At 38.9% G+C, this 21,178-nt stretch overlaps 1 protein-coding gene across 1 annotated transcript in view; it reads left to right on the top strand.

The window, feature by feature from the left end:
- The window catches only part of itsn2a (intersectin 2a), a 67,650-nt gene that overhangs the window by 8,005 nt on the left and 38,467 nt on the right, over nt 1-21,178 (top strand). The window contains exons 2-4 of the mRNA XM_051645281.1: nt 6,942-7,002; nt 18,772-18,864; nt 18,961-19,024. Coding sequence (XP_051501241.1) covers nt 6,996-7,002; nt 18,772-18,864; nt 18,961-19,024 — 164 coding nt within the window. The 5' untranslated portion in view covers nt 6,942-6,995. The remainder of the gene's footprint in view (nt 1-6,941; nt 7,003-18,771; nt 18,865-18,960; nt 19,025-21,178) is intronic.

Raw genomic sequence — 21,178 nt, 5'->3', positions numbered from 1 at the left:
ACAAAAAATACCCACAATGACTTTTACTCCAGTCAATATAGAGAGAATTGTATGGAGGTTCAAGCTACTCTAATAAAAATGGCCCTGCAAGCAATGCAATAAGATTACTGATGTAAGAAGTCTCTCTTCTCCTCTACTCTCCTCTCCTCTCTCACAAGCGACCCAATTTAATATTCAGTCTAGTTTAGTCTGCATGAAAACTGTGAAATTTAGAATGGAATTTAGAGAGAAGTCTTTAATAAGCAATTGATTCTGGGTCCACCTCTCAACCTCTAATCGACATCCTGAGCTTCTCCTGAGAACAAGTTTTTTTCTAGAATTCCTCAATGTGAAGTAGCTGAATTCCTGAATGAAATAATAGAAATCACTCCCTTCCTCATTCCCATAAACAATTTGTCTAAGCTTGTTATTAATAGAATGTGAATCATATTTGGTGGTGTGGGGTTTTTTGCAAATCAATCATATTGTGGATTATACAAAACTGATTTAGAAATAAATCTGAATAATATTCCCCCGTTTCAACAAGTTACGGCATGCAAATGTTAGGTCTTTGTTACATTATATGCATATAAATGAGATAAGAATCGTATGTCTGTATTTGGACAAAATGTGTGTTGTTTCTTTTATATTCATGTTTTGTCTCTGCACTTGTTTTTTTATGTTCATATTTTTTGTATAAATATATTTGAATTTAGTTGAATAGTCAACAGGATACCTGGTAGCTTACCAAACTTTACTGTAATAATAATAATAATAATAATAATAATAATATACACATATATATATATCACAGGAAGAAAGTTATTTTTTGCAGATATTACTTTGTGGTTATTGTGGCAATTCCGTTCAGTGGCGCAGAAGTTACAAACTTCAGCTTTAAGATTGAAGAGAATTCCTATGTAGTAAAAGCAATCAGAAGTGCCTAGTTTGTGAGTTTGAATGTGCTCTTATTTGCATGTGTGAGGGTCCAGTTCAAACTGATGCTGTCGCAGTGTAATCACACAGGAAGTCGGCTTGTTGTTTCCGAGAGTTCCAGTACCCTAGGATCAGTCACATTATGCAGACTCACCGACAAGCGGCATTTCCTATCAGACATGTTTGCATCGGTTCCTGCGTGTTTACCTTTCCTTGTGGCTCTTCATTCTACCCGTCAGTCTGTTTAGTCTATCCCCCCGATTATTAAAGTATAAGAACCTGGGTCACTTCTTCACTCTTATTTTCTTTATTACTATGTGGGTTTTTAAGCATTTACTCAATCTTGGTCAGAGGCAAGTTGTATTTTTCAGTTTCATTTTCAGGATTCTTAAAGGGATAGTTCACCCAAAAATATTTACACACCCTCATGTTGTTTCAAACCCATATTCTTTCTTCTGTGTAACACATAATAAGATATTAGGCAGAGTGTTGCAGGCTGAGTTACCTCAGTCACCATTAATAGCAGATTATTAAAGTAGTTTCAGTTTGGTATGCTATTGTAACAAGGTTAAAATGGGAAAGGAGTCAGCGAGACTGGCTGAACAGTCAAAGTAATATTTTAATTTAAACTTAAACAAAAAGACACAAAACATAAACAACAGTTTTATGATTTGACATAAAACTGAGACGAACAGAAGCCTTTATATCTGATCTCTTCAGCTGGTTGCTACAATGTAAAAAAATACCATTAACCTCTGGAGTCTACAGAAAGATAATGACACTGTGCTGTTGAATAATTTACAGAGATTTTTCTCTTATCAAATACTGTATGCCTCTGCACTTTTTAATGCAAAACTGATGATGCCCCTTCACTTTCTTTCACATCCTCAGTACTCCTATTTTAATGCCAGTGAGAAAAGTTCAGATTTATACACATCTGTCTGTATTGCTGGTGGATTTTCAGTGGTCCGTAAACTCTTAAAAACTTAAGGACCTCTTATGCTTTTTATTAGGAAAGTTGCAATGAAAATATTGAGTCTACAGCAAAGAAATAAAAGTCGTAGAACCAGTTGTATTCAATAGGTTGATTCTGACACTGGTAACTTGCTAATATTGTATTGCAGCATGCTGGTAAATTTGAATTAAAAGAAGTATTAAAGGTACCATAAGATTTCTTTGTAATAGTGGGAAATCATACCCCATTTAAAAAGAAATGTAAGCCTTAAGGCAGAAAGAATCCACCAGTCAATGCTATTACAGAGCTCTGACTCTCCTGAGAGCCATAAATGCAGCACAAAACAATGCAATGCAATAATGCAGTTCTGTTTTGTAAGCTGCAATTTTGTAAATGTGGACTGGCTAAGCTGTTAATGACATTGTCAAGACTGTATTAACAAAGAGGTTTTAAAAAAGAATTCTAAAATGTAAAACTTGTGTGTGCGGCTGTAAGGACAAACTATTAGTTGATTAATAATTATAAATGCAATAGAAATACTTGCTGATGAGTAAACTTAAGCTTTGATGACGTCTAGCCAGCCGGGTTATTATGCTTAGGGTTAATATAAAGTTTACATTGCAAGGAATGAATAAGACCAGAATACATACTTTGGGCCTGTATGCAAATAATTCAGATGTTGTTTAGTAACTTGCCTTGGTTGTTAGTTTGACCTTTTCATATGGTACATGTACATGATTTATGTGACAATTAGGGCTGTCGATTTAATTTGTAATTTAATTAAAGGTAATTCAGTGTAATTATTGTACTAAAATAATGCATAAAAAATATGGCAATTATTACATTATTACATTAATTACAGTTTGTCCTGCTGTAATAAATAATACTCAAGTAATATAAAAATAACCCAATAATTCAATAATAGAACTCAGAAACTTATAGCTTTGAATATAGTGCCATGTGGGACACCAGAAGAGAATATCTTTGGTACATATATCATGATTTTCTCAACCAACTAATAATCTAATAACTAATAATTTTATTTTTAAATGTAGCTGACAGATCTAATAGAATTAGAGCAAGTAGTGGAAATTAATGCACTATTATGCCACTTTCTGGAGTGGCTAGACTAATTAGCATCTTAGCAGTTATTTTGCATGAAAATGCAGATTCAAAAACTCCCAATACTGCATGAAAATTTGCTCATAGCTGATTTGTATACTAATGTGTTGTACCATAATGGAACATTTACTGAAAGATGTAATGTTTTGTCTCTCACCTCTAAATGGGTAATAACCAAGCTGTACCACTGTTGCCTCCTCCACACCAGCTGCTGGGATGAAATACTGTAGAGAGGTTTGAAAACATTCCACTGACTTCTATTTAATATAAATCAACTACAGTAAATGGTTTTAAAGTAATTAGGCAGACTGAAATTGTCTGATGTTGGACTACTTAAATGTGTTTTCGACGTAGCAGTGATCTCTATTGGGTATACCCAAGAGGAATGACGTCGTCCTAAACTAATGATTACTGTAAGTGATGGATAATTGTTTCATAACAGTATATGATGTCTGAGTCTATATAAGATCTGTTTTAATATATACTTTTTTTTTTTTAATAACTTGTTGTAAATAACAAGTAACTTGGGATAGGGATAACATGTTATTTATGAAAATAATTCAAAGTACATTTTCTAGTAAAGAAATGCTGAATCATGAACCTTCTTTCAAGATCATCTTGACTTTACTTATCGTAAACTCATTGGCTAAAAGTCATTGGCTAAATGATTGCACCTCCCAACTTATTTTAGTGTTTGTACACATGAAAATTTCTCACGCTGGTGATCTTTGTTTACCCATGATCTCTGGTTTACAATTCAGCTTGTAGGCAAAAGGAAAACAGTCCAGGTGATAAAACGCACTAGACCAAGGCTCATCAACTACTTTCTTGCAGGGGCCAGATTATCCAGATGAAAACTTGACGGGGACAAAATGTTTTTCTGTATGTATCTTAGGTAACACTTAAATTGTAACTAACATGTAAACATGAAAAACTAAACTAAACGGCATTAATAATATGCGTGTATTTACATTAAAAATAGTCAGAGGTTTACAATGAAAATTTTTTATGGTCTGGCCATAAATTCTTTCTAAAGTTCTGGCTCAAGAACAAACATGAACTCACACCCTCTCAACTAACACATAGGTTTTGATTAACTTTACTTTGAAAAATAAAAACATAATTATCATTTTAACAATGTAGGGCTTTTGTTTACAGATTAGTAAAATGAAAATAATATTTAGATTGGCTAAAGTTTGTATCTTTGAAAAAAATCCACAAAACAGTGGCAATCTAATATCTGTCTTTTTAAATAAAATACATTTAAAACTGAAAAAAGAGAAAATATCTGTTCTTAATTTTTTCTGTATTATCCTTATATTCAGTGAGGGGAAATTAGCCTTTCCTTGTCCTGCTCATATGTGAATATGTGCAGGAGTCAGATAATCATTGGTAAACGGAGAACAAACTAATTTAATGATGTTCGGGATTCAGGACGCTGACACACATCTGTATACAGAACCAAACATTGTCAGGAAATATCCATGTATGCTGGTTTAGTGGTGCTTCATGTTATCACTTTAAACTAGCACTACAGTTGCTAAACAGATGCTCGTTTAACATTTGAAGAAGGGAAAATAAAAGTAAACTTTTCTGTGCATTTTTTGAAGGCTCGGTTTTCATCATCGATTTATCTTTTGTTGAAAAAGGTTGTGCATATGAGCTGACTTCGCATCTGTTACAACTTCTGTGATGTATGGTGCGTTCAAGTCCTCCTGTGAAGTTCGTACTTACGAGGTTGGAAATCGTAAATACGCTGTGATGTGCGTTCAGGTGATTTTACTCTGATAGAACGTACCCGTTTTGCGGTGTCATATTTCTTTCTCTCTTTTTCACTTTGTACTAGCGGAGGCAGCTTTTTTAGCACCAATGCTACAAAATGAAGTGCAAAGCCACGCATTAGGTGTGTATTTAATGCTTTATTTATCTATTTTATCATTCTTGTGCGTCCACATATAATGATGGGAAATGTAGTTTTATTGCAAACGTTTGTGGCTGCATTAACCAGCTACATGAGGCTTATTTTCTAGCAAGTTTTATCATTATTTTTCATTAAAAGTACAATAAAATGCATACATACTGAACTGCACAGTCAAAATCCTCAAGTAAAACTGAATTTTTACCAATAACAATTTGCTTCCGCCATGTTTCTTAAATTGGCACATCCCCAAATCGAAAAGTCGGGGCTCGAAGAAAATCCCACTCGTAATTACGACTTTATGGTGGCATTCATGTGCGTTCAATTCGTAAATACGATAATTCTGACATGACTTGAATGCACCAGTGTGCTTTATTTTGAAGTCTGTAGATTTGAATGCACCCAGCAGCTAAGCAATTTGCATAAATACATTTGATTGAATAATAAGACGCGAAAAAATATGCTCACCTAAAAGTTGCTGACTCATGTTTTAGAGAGCAGTGTAACTGAACTATCCCCAAACGAGCTAAAAAATGCAGGCTCCTTTCCAAAATGGCACAGATCTCTTCTGATGCCCGCTGATGCTGTTGCATGCTCAGATGTTTCCCTTACAAAAATCTAGAGTTCGTGGCAAATTTGCCGCAAATTACCCACTGATTATTTTCACATGCAAATGAGCTTTGTGGCAAACTTGCGGCAAATTTTCCATTGTTGCCAAATGTTTGCTGCAGGTTCACCACTACCAGTGAAGAGCTGCAAACATTTGTGGTGAATCACAAGCTCATGTGAAAATAGTGAGTGGCAAATTTGCAGCAAATTTAGAAAAATTAGAACTCTAGATTTTTTGTAAGGGTCAGACCGCGACGGGATGTTATCAAAATCAGTCGGAGGGACAGATAAAAGAGATTCGGGCTGCCAGTTGACTAGCCGTGCACTAGAAAATAAACAGGGCACTGACAATGAGTACGTTTACATGCACAATCGTACATCAATTATGCTTAATAAGCCGACAATGTGTAAGATCATGTAAATGCCTTTATGTGTTTATTTATTGTGTAAAGGTTATAAAGTATAAAGAGGAATAGTTCACCCAAAAATAAAAAAAAATTGTCATAATTGACCTTGTGTAATTTTTAGCACTTAACAGCACAGTTTAATGCATGAACATGCAACAGATGTAAATATTTTCACCAAAAAATGAGTTTATTTCAGGTTTTTTTCTCACCAACCTATCAGAAGACTTGGAATATGACGCATAAGTCGCATGGAACACTTTTATGGTACTTTTGGGTGCTTTTTTAAGTTATTGTATTGAAAAGACAAACGACCATGTTTGTGTACTCATTGACATCAAAACCAGAACCAAAATACATGATTTCAAAATATAATATAAACAGTTTTTTGTGTTGTCAGGTTTTTTTAATTAGCTTATTTTTGATAGTTTTCAATGCTTTGTTGTACATGTAAACACACCCTTTTACACTGTTCTAGAACTCTCACCTTAACTGCAGCTCTCAAATTCTCCAGCAAATGTTTGTAATGAGCTCAGAGCTCTTCAGCTCTAATTGGGTCGAGCCTGTGTTCGGCCTGTGTTTGTTCATTTAGCCCATAGAGCACTGATTCTAAGACTCAGCTGTGAGACGCAGGGCTAGCTTCCCAGAAAGAGCTTTAGAGCGAAGACAGAGATGAACACACACGTGTGCACCAACACGAAAGTGCTATGGCACAATCATATCCTCTTTGTGTGTGTCATTGTGTGATACTTTGCAGGCTATGTTGCTTGTTGCATGTACATGACTGTGAATAAGAGGAAAATGGATAAAAAGCTATCAACAAAACGAGCATCAAGAGGCTGAGAAAGAGTGTTTCATCCTTTTGTACACTCCTTTCACATTTTTATTACTCTGTACTTGTTTTCTTTCCTTTGCTTTGCCTTTTTCTATCACAGTGTGTCTTTAGAAGCTCCTCTGTGTGTAAAACCCTCCTCATCTCTCTCTCTCTCTCTCTCTCTCTCTCCCTCTGTTTCTGCAGAAGAGCATTAGCTAGCCAGTCGAGCAGAGGGTCCCTCGCATCCCACCTGCAGTCATGAATGGTAAGAACACAGCTCTTTTTGTGTTTGTGTATCAGGGACATGCATTTTCCTTTAACCTTTAAATGCATGGGAATCTTTAGAGACCCGGCACTTATATCTATCACAATGGATCTTCAAAATACCCAGATAGTGTCAAATTTAAATGTAAATTTTAAGACAATTTGAAAATAATAGAATAAAATATATTTTGATATATTTTGATGTTTTACTTTTCATATATCAAAGAGACAATTAGGGATGCACCGATACCACTTCTTCTCTTCCGATCCGATTCCAATATCGGAAATCTCAGTATCGGCCGATACCGATCCCAAGCCGATACCGGTGTTGTTTTTTTGCATAAACAGTTTAGAATATCTTTACATTATTGTGTGGAACTAACTGGGAGTACTCTTTAATATGTAAAGAAACATAAACCTCTAACTACACATTATTTCAATATAAATGTATAGCTTATTAAGAAACACTTTATTATTAACTAGTATACTGGATAATGTAGCAGCAAAATTAACAGTAATTCTTCAGTAGAAAAGAAACCAGTTGTATTTTTGCCCTTTGTTTTTTTTTTTTTGTTTTTTTTTTTTAATGTTTCAACTTGCATCTGGACTTTAAAGGATTCAGATCTCTTATTTGTTCAATTTGTAAGACATCAGTCCACTTTTCATTCACACAGTTATTTTTTGGAACCCATTCAACTTAAATATTGTTATAAATTGTAAACAAATACTTTTGATGACAACAATAATAATAAGAATAATAAATTGTTATTAATATTATTATTATTGACTTTTAATTTTAATTTTAAATACAACAGTAATATATTTAAATCGTGCACTTTTTAAACCCTCACGATTTTATTTTGACATTCTAGACTCTCCAGGAAGTCCTGTATGTGTCTGTTTATAGGCAAGTTCACAGTAGTTTAATTCGCTTTTTATTCAAATTCTGGTAAAATGCACCTCTGGTGCCATTCTAATTGCATATTATAAGTGAACCGAACTATTGAGCATCTACATCTGAGATGCTGTTCTTGAGTAGCGCTCAAATATTGCGCACCGCTGTGAAGGCAAAAAATGGCCACGAGTGCATCACCAGCCTTTGCGTGGTTTGTGTCAACAGAGCAGCACCAATTCACTAATGCGCTAGCGCTGCGCATACTATATATTTACTTATTAAATACAGCCTTTTGTGATTCACAGAGCTATCGCACGTCTTCAAGTGGCTTTGAATAAAATGCACGAGTCATATGAACTGCTTTAATGGTGTTTTTATGGTTCTTTTATGTCATTTTTGGAGCTTGACAGTAACGAACATGACTAACACACAGTATCGGATTTGGATTGGGCTCATCGGACCGATACACGATCCGTTTAAAAGCTTCAGTATCGGAGCCAATACTGATCCAGGTTTTGGATCGGTGCATCCCTAGAGACAATGCAACAAATCAGGACAAATCTAGAACAGGATTCATTACTTTCACACAAAAATTTCATGAGATGCAACTGGCTGTCAAACATATTGAGCTACACAAAACACATAAGCTAAACATAAGCTACACATAAGTTTCACATAAGTACACTATTTTCTAAGGCACATATTGAGTCTAAATAGATGCACAACTTACAGAATTTCAGTAGTACAAATTACCAAATAGTAATATCATACTGTTCATGTGTTGTACTTTCTATAGTTTACTTCAATGTTGTTTCATAAAAATATAATTTGTTCTAAGTAATTGTAAAATGCAGATGAACTCACACCTGTGACCACACTTTCTATATTCATGTGCCAACAGGGTATATTGCTTGGCTAAACAGCCTACAGTTAGATAAATGAACTATATTACTTGATGGAATAATGGTTTATTCCGACTATTACTTTTAATAAGCTTTACTATTTATTGAACATTGGTGTCTTTTATCATATTGCTCTTGCCATCACTGTAAGCTAAATGAAAAGCTAAAAGCCACGCAAAGGCATGCTTTAGAGAGATTTTACCATGTGTTAGCCGTGTTCTTAGTATATGCCTAAAATTCCCTTAAAATCACTGTAACGCATGGCCTTCTGTGGCTTATTGCTTTAAAAGTGAATTATGATGAAGCCATTATCAGATTGACCACATTTTCTAAATGCAGCGCATTGTGTGTACAACATGCCCAGCAAAAGTTGCAAATGACTGCTTCCCTATTTATATTTGGATAGGTCAAATATTTGCTAAAACACCACAAATGATTTTGAAAGGTTTACTGAATATTTGCAGCACTTTGGTGAACACCCATACAAAAAGTACTGTTGTGCTACCGTGGTGCAATTGTGGAACAATATGGTAATACCATGGTACTGGGTATATAAGTGAATTAATATTATTAATATTCCATGGTATGTACATGGTCAAACGTTTGGGCACACCTGCCCATTCTTTACAATTATTTCCTCATTTTAGAATAAAAGTCATCAAAACTATGACAAAATAAAAGCTATGACAAATCAAAACTATCCTTTAAGCTTCTTGAAAATACCCACCCTTTGCCTAGCTCTGCAAACTCTTGGCATACTGTCCTCCTGCTTCTTGAGGTATTCACATTGGATGCCTTTTAAATAGTATTGAAAGAGTTCTCATGAATGCTGGACTCTTGTTGGCTGCTTTTCTTTCACTATCCAACTCCTGTATTACAAAAAAATAACAAAATAAAATCATACTATGGCACAGTTTATATTTGCCTACAAAACTAATTTCAAGGATTTAAGTATTGCCTAAGATCAAAAGGCTTATAGATAATGAGAAACATAAATTCAATGTGTGTCCAAACTTTTGTCTGGTAGTGTACTTCAAGGAATACTAAAGTATTACAATGGTACCATGTCCAAAAACCATGGTAGTACCATCATACTTTTTTGTAAGTAAGATCTGTGGAAGTTGCCTTTCAGATGTACTAAATGAGACTCCAGTCTGTTGTGGATCCTGTTTGCTTTCTTTGATGTTTTAATGAAATATTTATCTTGCAGTGTATGATAAGCTAGAGAGAGAAAGAGAGCGTGCAGGGTGGGTAGAGTGTGTGTGTTTAATGTCTTGGGTGTGTTTTATGTGACCTTAAAGTAAAGCTACACAAAAGTTTTACTGTTAAGCCATTACTTTTAGCCATTACATGTCGCACTTTTAGAAAATCAGGACTTTGTCCATTTCCTGCATGCAGTGTCAGGGTGGTGGCAAAAACTCTGGAAGTTAAATTGATGCTAAATGACTAAATAATCTCAAATAAATGCTTATTATGGCATGCTGGGCAGAATTTGGGCAGGAGTTTTAAAACTGTGCTCTATCTGCATGTATGCAAGTTTGTGATGTGTGAGTTTGAGCGGGTAAGATGCATCTCTTGTTCATGTTTTGTGTGTATATACTGTACGTGTGCTTATTTTGTGTTGGTGTGTACTCCATTCATCTGTATATGGGCATGATTGTGTGTGTGGTGGCTAATCCTCTTAGCGCTATTAGGAAAGGGTTGCCTGTTCACAGTATAATCAACCTGGAAGTACACAACAGAGAAACAGATATTGTTTGCTGGATGCTAGGCGGTTTTCTATGTTTCCGTAAATCAAATGTGTGTCAGTTGGTATTTTCATTGAAATTTGCACGGTTGACTCATTGACATGGTTGAATGTTCATTTGAGCTGAAAAGGATCGTTTACATTACTGAAATAAAGCAAAACTGCTTTTCAAAACCAAAAAACAATTGCACTTAACACTTAAATGGGGCAACGTGTGAATTCATAATAAACCTTAAGTACGTGTTTCACTGTGTGTGGTCTGAGATTACATTTTCCCAAAGAAGCACCTGAGTACTCCCACACACAAGACTCCCTGATTCCCACATGACACACTTCGTTGCCACGATTCATTGTTAGGAGACCTGATTGTGAAACTGTGTGACCGTCAATACACTGTTTAAAGTGAAAATGTGCAGATGTTATAGTGGTTTTTGCTATTTTTGCTGGATCTTAAACATGACTTTTAGCAGAACTGTTGCATAGAAGGTAGCACTATTGTTCCTGACATTGCTATATAAGAGCTGTTGGCTTACTTTCATTCCAGAACCACTTTCGGCAGATCAGCTTGCAATACATATGGTTGTCTGTACTCAGATAGCACACGCACTTCTCTGTTTAAGAGCGTTTCATCTGGAAAACATCACAGTCTAATTAACATATGATAAACATAGAGCAGATTTTCATACATTCTAAATAATTAACATCTCTAAGACATCTGCTGAATGTCTGTTTGACATCTGATCACAAACGTCTTATAGAAAAAAAGTGTGGATTTTGTAGTTACTGCAGTTTTTCTCTGAATCTGAGCATAATTGAGCCAAACCTATGTTGAAAGCCTCCACAAGTGTTCCTATTTGAGGCTTAAAAAATCTGGTCACTCTACTTGAGGACTTCTTGTTATGTCAGAGTTCTGGATAGCATGTTTACAACGCTATCTGATAAACTCCTCTAATAATTTCTTCACCTAGACCCAACAACCGAAACAATTTCACAAAAAGCCACATTTGTTGTTCAGTCAATATGTCAATAAGGCAGCAAAGTGTGACAAAAATGCAAATGTCATCATGGCAAAAATTTACTGAAGCTAATATTTTTGACTTGAATAAAACCAGTTAATATAGCTGTTACCACATGAAGCAAATTTTTTTTGGTTGCAAAACTGTTTCAGTGTAGTTCAGATTTTTGGTTTATACTTTTTTATGGTCAGACAAATTGTTCCTTTTTGTAATAAAAATGGGAAAAATTCAAAAGCAGTCCAATTTTATTGAATTAAGGCTAATTAGTTGGTAGATAAAAAAAAAATAAAAAAAACTTATGTCCAATAGGCTAAATTTGTAAAGAAAGACTTCACATGATTTCAAAGGCCTGCACTTAATGAATCATGATGGCATTTTTCTGAATCTCTGTGCTGCTGACAATGCAAGAAACATGAGCTGAAAGTAGTGCATGTGTTCCCTGTTGGGAAAACAAAGAAAAGAGACTGAGAAAGAAAAGACTGAAAAAGAGGGTGTGTTCACATTAGCCTCATTCTCTTCATTAACTAAATACAATTCAGCATATTATTGTAGCAGTATTAATATATGCTCTATTTTTATGTAAATATATGTGTATAATGTGCATAGGAGTGCTGGTGAATGCCTTTAGCTGGAAATGGCCTGATGTATAAGTTTACTTTCTGTCTGTTTGAAGCAAACCAAGTAGTCAATGCTGCTGATTAGCTCCATTACTCAAAAATAAGTGCTTTCTCCACCCATTTAGATCAGTGCCAGAATGCACCAGCGGGTGCATTCTTCAGCACTCTTTATAAAAGTTGTGTTGAAATTGGCCCATTTCAAGCATGTTATTTGAAAGGCAGTTCTTATTGGCCACTTAAATCTTCTTGATGGATCTTCGCATGTTGCCTATGAAAGCCATCAATGTTTACATTTACCTCTTCGACTCCAGGGCATTTTTGGGCAGCCGCCTTACAATTGTTCACAATCAAATTTCTCACCATTTACACATACTGTGGACTAATTGCCAAATTTGTGTCTAATTTTTCAGAAACCCCCCAAATTAAAAATAAAAAAAGACTCAAATTATTCATAAATAATATTGTATATGTTTAAAATCTTATGATGAATAGAATTTAAAAATCTATTTTTTCCCCTAACTTTGTAAGTGTCACATTTATGTGTTTTGTTCATGTTTTTTCATGTCTTTTATTTTCAAGTTTAGTTCCTGTTCCTGTCATGTCATGTGATTTCCTGTTCCCTCATGTGATTTTGTCATGTGTTTCCCCTGTTCATGTGTCTTGTTTTCATTGGTTCATTGTTTGATTACTTTGTTATCAGTTCTAGTTTGTCATTGGTTTAAATTTATTAGTCTTGTTATATTGTTTATAGTTCTGTCTGTTCATTGGTTGTCTTGTTACCCATGTCTGTGTATTTAAGCCTTCATGTTTGCCATTGTCTCTCGTCAGGTATTGTGAATGTAACTTTGTTGTTTTGTTTAAGCCAAGCCAAGCCAAGCCAAGCCAAGCCAAGTTTCATGTCAAGTCTAGTTTCATGTCAAGTCAAGTGGTTTATGTTCATGTTTATAGTTAGGGTTTTTTGGGATTCCACATTTGTAAATAAAACTGCACTTGGGTTCATCACGTCATCGTCATCGTCTCTTCGTCTGCCTGTTGACAACATCATTACAGAATACCTCACTGCCAACCATGAACCCAGTGGTCCGACTACTACGCCTACGTCAGGGGATTCGATTCCTGGAGGAATATGTGGGGGAATTCTGCTCTCTGGCCAGCGAGGTGGACTTTAATGAGATCGCCCTCAAAGACTGTTTCCGTTTCGGATTAACTGAGCCAATTTCCTCCCTGATGCCTGGTGGTCGCATTTCCCTCAGCCTCGCTCAGTATATCGACCTTGCCCTGAAGATCAATGGTTCTACGTTCACTGTGGGGGAGGCGGATGCCGAGCGGGAGTCCCACGTCATGGTCAACAAGCCAACGCCCATGCCTGCCATGGCCAATGAGCCAACACCCACACCTGCCACGGCCAACGAGCCAACGGCCACGCCTGCCACGGCCAACGAGCTGGAAGCTTCATCCGTCCAAGAGCCTGCGTTGCCAGCCTCATCCATCCCAGAGCCTGCGTTGCCAACTTCGGCCTCCCGGAGGGGGAGGAGAAAGGCTTTTGTTTTCCAAGTCTCTGCCAATTGACTCAAGATGGCGCCGAGTATGGCTGCTGCATTGCGAGCTCTGACACAACACTGCAGTTTTTTGTTTGTTTTGTTTACAATTCTATGTTTTTTTGTCTTGGATGTTGTCTGGCTTATTGTCTACGACAGACAAACACTTTTGGACATTGGTTCTGCAATAGCACACAGAAAACCAGACTTTAAATACCTCAATGCCGACCTGCTGTTAACAAACACACAAGTGGAGCCCTTTGTTTGGGCAGACCTGCTGCGGAAATGCAGAAGGAAAAGGGGAAATAGAGCCGGCGTTCTCATCAGAGTAAGACGTCACGCAAATCGACCCCCGCTACCCAGTATTCTACTGGCAAATATTCAGTCTCTGAAAAACAAGCTCTGCGAGCTGAGAGCGCGGATCTCTTTCCAACGAGAGACGAGGGACTGCTGCATTATCTGCCTTACAGAAACTTAGATGTCTGCTGAGATTACAGGCAGAAACTGAAACTGGAAGCAGCCACCCTCAGAATGATCCAGTGCTAGTCGGACCAATCAGATTCCATGTTACAAGACTGTTTTGATCACGCGGACCGGGAGATGTTCCGGTCCACCTCTGATGACAACATCGAGAGTTACGCTGATAGCGTAACGTGTTTCATCATAAAGTGCATAGAGGATGTTGTTCCAACCAAAACAATACGGATCTACCCCAACCAGAAGCCATGGTTAAATAATGATGTTCGCGCTGCACTTGATGCACGGACCTCCCCTTTTAAACAAGCCAGTTATGCCCTCTGCAAAACTATCAGAGCAGCCAAACGCCAGTACAGGGACAAGATTGAAGGACAGTTTAACACCACCAACTCTAGAAGCATATGGCAGGGAATTAATATCATCACGGACTTTAAAGGGAATAAAAACTCCACCGTGAACACTGGTGCCTCTCTCCCGGATGAGCTAAATATTTTTATGCTCATTTCGAGGGAAATAACACCACCCTCGCGGAGAGAGCTCTCACGGCCGAAGCTACAGAGGTTAATTCACTCTCCGTCTCTGTAGCGGATGTAACCCGATCCTTCCGACGAGTGAATATCCGTAAAGCCGTGGGTCCAGACGGCATTCCGGGCCATGTCATCAGAGCGTGCGTGAACCAACTGGCTGGTGTTTTTACGGACATTTTCAACCTTTCCCTCTCCTTGTCTGTAGTCCCCACATGCTTCAAAACGTCCACCATGACGTCACCATGAGAAAAGACAGAGAACACAGTCCCATCACCATCAATGGAGCACTGGTGGAGAGAGTCAGCAGCTTCAAGTTCCTCGGTGTCCACATCACTAAGGAACTCACAATGGTCCGTCCACACTGAGGCCATTGTGAAGAAGGCTCATCAGTGCCTCTTCTTCATGAGACAGCTGAGGAAGTTTGGAATGAACCACCACATCCTCACACGGTTCTACATCAGCACTGTAGAGAGCATCCTGACTGGCTGCATCACTGCCTGGTACGGCAATAGCACCGCCCACAACTGCAAAGCCCTGCAAAGGGTGGTGCGAACTGCCAGACACATCATCGGAGGTGAGCTTCCCTCCCTCCAGGACATATATACAAGGCGGTGTGTGAAAAAAGCTCGGAGGATCATCAGAGACTCCAGCCACCCAAGCCATGGGCTGCTCTCACTGCTACCATCAGGCAGGCAGTATCGCAGCATCAGGACCTGCACCAGTCGACTTCATGACAGCTTCTTCCCCCAAGCAATTATACTTTTGAACTCTTGATCTCTCACTATCAATATACATCAGCACTGCACTTTATTAATCTTATTATCTTACACTGGACTGTCATAAATTATATTCTTTCTTAACAACACACTGGCAACTGACTATCAACCGACAGCCTGAATGTCAATACAGTACAATACAACCTATTGTATATTTGATATAAACTATATATACTATTTTTATTGTATAACGGGTATTCTATATTGTGTGTATTGTATGTGTATTCTATATTGTGTGTATTGTATACTGTACATTGTATATTATTATTTGTATATTGTGTTGTGTGTAATTATGTGTATATTAGATATGTAAATTGTGAACTGTAAATCTGTTTATTGTAAATTGGTATATGTCTCATCACTGTCATGACTGCTATGTTGCTCGGAACTGCACCCAAGACTTTCACCCACTATTGCACTTGTGTATGTGGTTGTGTGACAATAAAAGTGATTTGATTTGATGTACACGACCACGGAGGTCGTCTCCGAGTCTCTGCCCATGTTCACGACCATGGAGGTCGTCTCCGAGTCTCTGTCCATGTACACGACCATGGAGGTCGTTTCCAAGTCTCTGCCCATGTTCATGACCATGGAGGTCATACCCGAGTCTCTGTCTACGCCCATGACCACAGAGGTCGTTCCCGAGACTCAGTCCATGCCCACAACCACATAGGATGCTCCCAAGATTCTGCTTATGTTCATGACCACTGAGGTCTTTTCCCAATCATCCAGGACTCTTAATCTCAAGCCTACCGTGGCTCTGCCTTCCATGACTTTGCCCCACGTCATGGCCGCCAAGCCAGAGTTCCACGTCATGGCCACCAAGCCAGAGTTCCACATCATGGCTGCCAAGCCAGAGTTTCACATCATTACCGCCAAGCCAGAGTTCCACGTCATGGCCACCAAGCCAGAGTTCCACGTCATGGCCGCCAAGCCAGAGTTCCACATCATGGCCATGTCACAGCCAAGCCAGAATCAGCTCCAGGCCATGTCACAGCCATGCCAGAGTCAGCTCCAGGCCATGTCACAGCCGGGCCAGAGTCAGCTCCAGGCCATGTCACAGCTGCGCCAGAGTCAGCTCCAGGCCATGTCACAGCCACGCCAGAGTCAGCTCCAGGCCATGTCACAGCCGGGGCAGAGTCAGCTCCAGGCCATGTCACAGCTGCACCAGAGTCAGCTCCAGGCCATGTCACAGCCACGCCAGAGTCAGCTCCAGGCCATGTCACAGCCACGCCAGAGTCAGCTCCAGGCCATGTCACAGCCGCGCCAGAGTCAGCTCCAGGCCATGTCACAGCCACGCCAGAGTCAGCTCCAGGCCATGTCACAGCCACGCCAGAGTTAGCTCCAGGCCATGTCACAGGCACGCCAGGGTCAGCTCCAGGCCATGTCACAGCCACGCCAGGGTCAGCTCCAGGCCATGTCACAGCCACGCCTCAGCCTGCTCCAGGCCATGTCACAGCCGAACCTCAGCCTGCTCCATGCCATGTCTCAGCCAAGCCCCAGACTGCTCCATGCCATGTCTCAGCCAAGCCCCAGACTGCTCCATGCCATGTCACAAGCCCGCCTCTGCTCCACGGTCCAGGCCCACCTCTGCTCCACGGTCCAGGCCTGCCTCTGCTCCACTGGGGACCTCCATCCCTGCGGCTCCACCTTGGTCCTCATCCCCATCAGCTCTGCCCCTCGAGCCTCTCAAGGCCCCAACTTTCCATTGACTTTGCCCTGTTCCCACGCCCTGTCTCGCCACACCCCATGCCCTGCCTCACCAGGCCACACCCCACGCCCTGTCTCACCAGGCCACGCCCCATGCCATGTCTTGCCAGGCCACATTTCAAGGACCCCCCCCCCCCAGCTCCCTATTAACTTTGCTATTATGTTTTGTGGCATCGGGAGCCGCCCCTAGAGGGGGGGGATATATCACGTTTATGTGTTTTGTTCATGTTTTTTCAAGTCTTTTATTTTGAAGTTTATTTCCTGTCATGTCATGTGATTTCCTGTTCCCTCATGTGATCTTGTCGTGTTTCTCCTGTTCATGTGTCTTGTTTTCATTGGTTCATTGTTTGATTACTTTGTTATCAGTTCTAGTTTGTCATTGGTTTAAGTTTATTAGTCTTATTATATTGTTTATAGTTCTGTCTGTTCATTGGTTGTCTTGTTACCCATATCTGTGTATTTAAGCCCTTATGTTTGCCATTGTCTCTCGCCAGGTATTGTGAATGTAACATTGTTTTGTTTAAGTCAAGCCAGGTCTAGTTTCATGTCTAGTCTAGTTTCATGTCAAGTCAAATGGTTTATGTTCATGTTTAGTTCACGTTTATAGTTAGGGTTTTTTGGGATTCCACGTTTGTAAATAAAACTGCACTTGAGTTCATCACGTCATTGTCTGCTTGTTGACAACATCATTACAGTAAGCATGTAATTCTGGTTCTTTTCACTCTATCTCCCACCAAAAAGTCTTATTTTATTCCACTAAATGGCAGCAAGTACAAGAAAAAAATATCATCTGTCTCCTTCCTTCACAAAATAGCAATCTGAAATGTAGGAGGCACTCTAAGGTATTTTTGCCCCAACAGATGTGCTCGTCAATAGACATTCAGTCTAATTTTAAGTTCATGCACCACCTCCATTGTTTCATCAAATTTCTCGGCCTCTTAGTGGACTAGAAGCTCAATCTATGGTGTTCATAGATCCTCCCCTTTGCGATGGTGTATAACATTTTATCATTAATAGTTGATAAGATATATTTCTGATGATTTGTTTAGCATGTTTTTCCTTCTGGACCACATATTTTACTCTGGACATTTAAGAAATAACATTGGATTATTCACACAAGCAAAACGATTTTCAAACGATACCTGGCACATGTATCCAGGAACTTGAACATTTTAAGCGTAAACCTTTTTCGCAACATAGCGCCCCTTTTTGGACCTGCGGAGCTGAAGAGGAAATGATAACTATAAAATAATCATTATTAATTTTATTGTGGTGAATAGCCATCATTTATTACAAATAATTATTAATTTTAACAATGAAGGCCCAAGTCATCCCAATAGTCATTAGATACCAGGCAGCCTTCCCCGAACAAATGCTTGGAACACACGAGACAATAGCCCTAGTCAATGAACATGCAATATACCAGATTTTTCCCAGAGAACTGCTAGGAATGTTATGACCCAAAAAGATGAAAAACAACATCTGATTCAAGGAAAGTTCAAATCAAAATAAACATTTCTCTCTTTCTTTCTTTCTTTCTTTCTTTCTTTCTTTATCTATCATAGGTGGTTTTAATATTTGGGCTATAACTCCAGAAGAGAGAGAGAAACATGACAAACAGTTTGACTCTCTGGCCCCAACTCTGGGTCATCTGTCAGGTAAGAGCACACAAATACATACAGTATGCTTCATTTACACATGTGTTGTGCATTGAGGACAGTGTAAATTACCGTGTGTGCTATATTTCTTTCTAGGAGATCAAGCACGAACGTTTTTTCTGCAATCTGGTCTTCCTACAGCAGTCCTGGCTGACATCTGGTAAATTTACACACATATATACACACCCTTACTGTAAATACACACTTAACCCAGTTTTTTTTTCAGACAGTTTTTTGTGTACTGCTTTGCCCTTCCTGTTTCCTCCCTTCTCTCTTGCATTCCCTCGATCTTTGCGTATATAGGCTGCTTTCAACACTCAGAGCCAATTGTTGTGATGTTTACTGAAAATGTTTCACAAAGTGGCATATAAAAATAAAGAGGTAAGAATCAGAATCAGCTTTAATGACAGGTATGCTTACACATACAGTACAAGGAATTTGTCTTGATGACAGGAGCTTCCAGTGCACAACAATACAATACCGCAACAAGACAGAGATAATAATAATAAAAATAAATAAATAAATAGAAATAGAATAAGAATAGAAATTGGATAGAAAATAAAGTGTATATATAGAATACACAATTAGACAAATATATACATACATATATATATATATATATATATATATATATATATATATATATATATATATATATATATATATATATACACACACACACACACACATATATACATATATATATATACGTAGTGCAAATACAAATCTGTTATATACAGTGCAAGGGAATGTAATGGCAGAAAAGGTAGGTGTTGGATAAATATAAATAGACTAAGCTGTGTATTGCACATTAATTATTGCTCAATGGAGCAGTTTTAACTGTTCATGAGATGGATAGCCTGAGGGAAAAAACTGTTCCTGTGCCTGATGGTTCTGGTGCTCAGAGCTCTGTAGCGTCGGCCAGAAAGCAACAGTTCAAAAAGTTAGTGAGCTGGGTGAGTGGGGTCCAGAGTGATTTTTCCAGCCTTTTTCCTCACTCTGGAAGTGTACAGTTCTTGAAGGGAGGGCAGGGGGCAACCAATAATCCTCTCAGCAATCCGAACTTTCCTCTGTAGTCTTCTGATATCCGATGTCGTAGCTGCACCAAATCAGTGACTGCTGAGAAGAACTGTATCAGCAGTGCCTGTGGCAGGTTGAACTTCCTTAACTGGCGAAGGAAGTACAACCTCTGCTGGGCCTTTTTCACAGTGGAGTCAATGTGGGTCTCCCACTTCAACTCCTTTGAGATGGTAGTGCCCAGGAACCTGAATGACTCCACTGCTGCCACAGTGCTGTTTAGAATGGTGAGGGGGGTCAATGTTGGGGTGTTCCTCCTAAAGTCCAAAACCATCTCCACCATTAATGGGCACCAAAGGTCTGAAACCACATAGATTTTATTTATTTTTTTACTTACCTGCAAGTAAACAATATTTTAGGATTTTAAACAGATAAAAATTATCACATCAGAACAATTTAAGATGTTGTACTTTTTCTTGGTCACTAATCAAATAAGCATATTTGTGACATTGAGCATAATAACTCCTTTATACAAAAGGTCACTTTTCCTTGCTTCCATAGAGGCGCTATGATGCGTTCTTTGGAACATACTCAAATCATGCTGGGATAACATGAATCATCAGGTTTTGCACAGACTTCCTGTTCAAGTTCTAGCTCAATTGCATGCTGTCATTACAGCAATTAGGACACCAAATACTGAGAAGTTCTGAAGTTCATGTTAACTTTCCAATTCAACTTGTCAATCGTCCTGGTTACTTTCGTAACCTCTGTTCCCTGATGGAGGGAACGAGACATTGTGTCGATATAGTGACACTAGGGGTCACTCTTGGGAGCCCCAAACACCTCTGCTTTTTGAAAAAAGGCCAATGGAAATTGGCGAGTGGAATTTGCATGCCACTCCCCCGGACATACGGGTATAAAAGGAGCTGGTATGCAACCACTCATTCAGGTTTTGTGCTGAGGAGCTGAGACAAGGTCCCGGCCATTTCAGCGGGTAGTTCAGCGTTGTGGCAAGAGGGACACAATGTCTCATTCCCTCCATCAGGGAACGGAGGTTACGAAAGTAACCAGGACGTTCCCTATCTGTCACTCACTTGACGTTGTGTCAATGTAGTGACACTAGGGGTCCCTATACAGAACGCCACAACTAGCTGAACTGTGTTACGTGGACTGGCGGTGCGAGACGGGCAGACCGCTGTGTGCCTCATAGCCAGTGCACCAGGCCGTCATGTAACCTCCCCCAACACTCTTATGAGTGTCAAACGGTCCTTCGGGAACAAGTCGACTGCCCAAAAAA

Source organism: Myxocyprinus asiaticus, chromosome 19, assembly GCF_019703515.2.
Source record: "Myxocyprinus asiaticus isolate MX2 ecotype Aquarium Trade chromosome 19, UBuf_Myxa_2, whole genome shotgun sequence".
Classification (NCBI taxonomy): Eukaryota; Metazoa; Chordata; class Actinopteri; order Cypriniformes; family Catostomidae; genus Myxocyprinus; species Myxocyprinus asiaticus.
The sequence above is the reverse complement of the archived record's forward strand: the minus strand, read 5'-3'. Positions and strand labels throughout refer to the sequence as shown.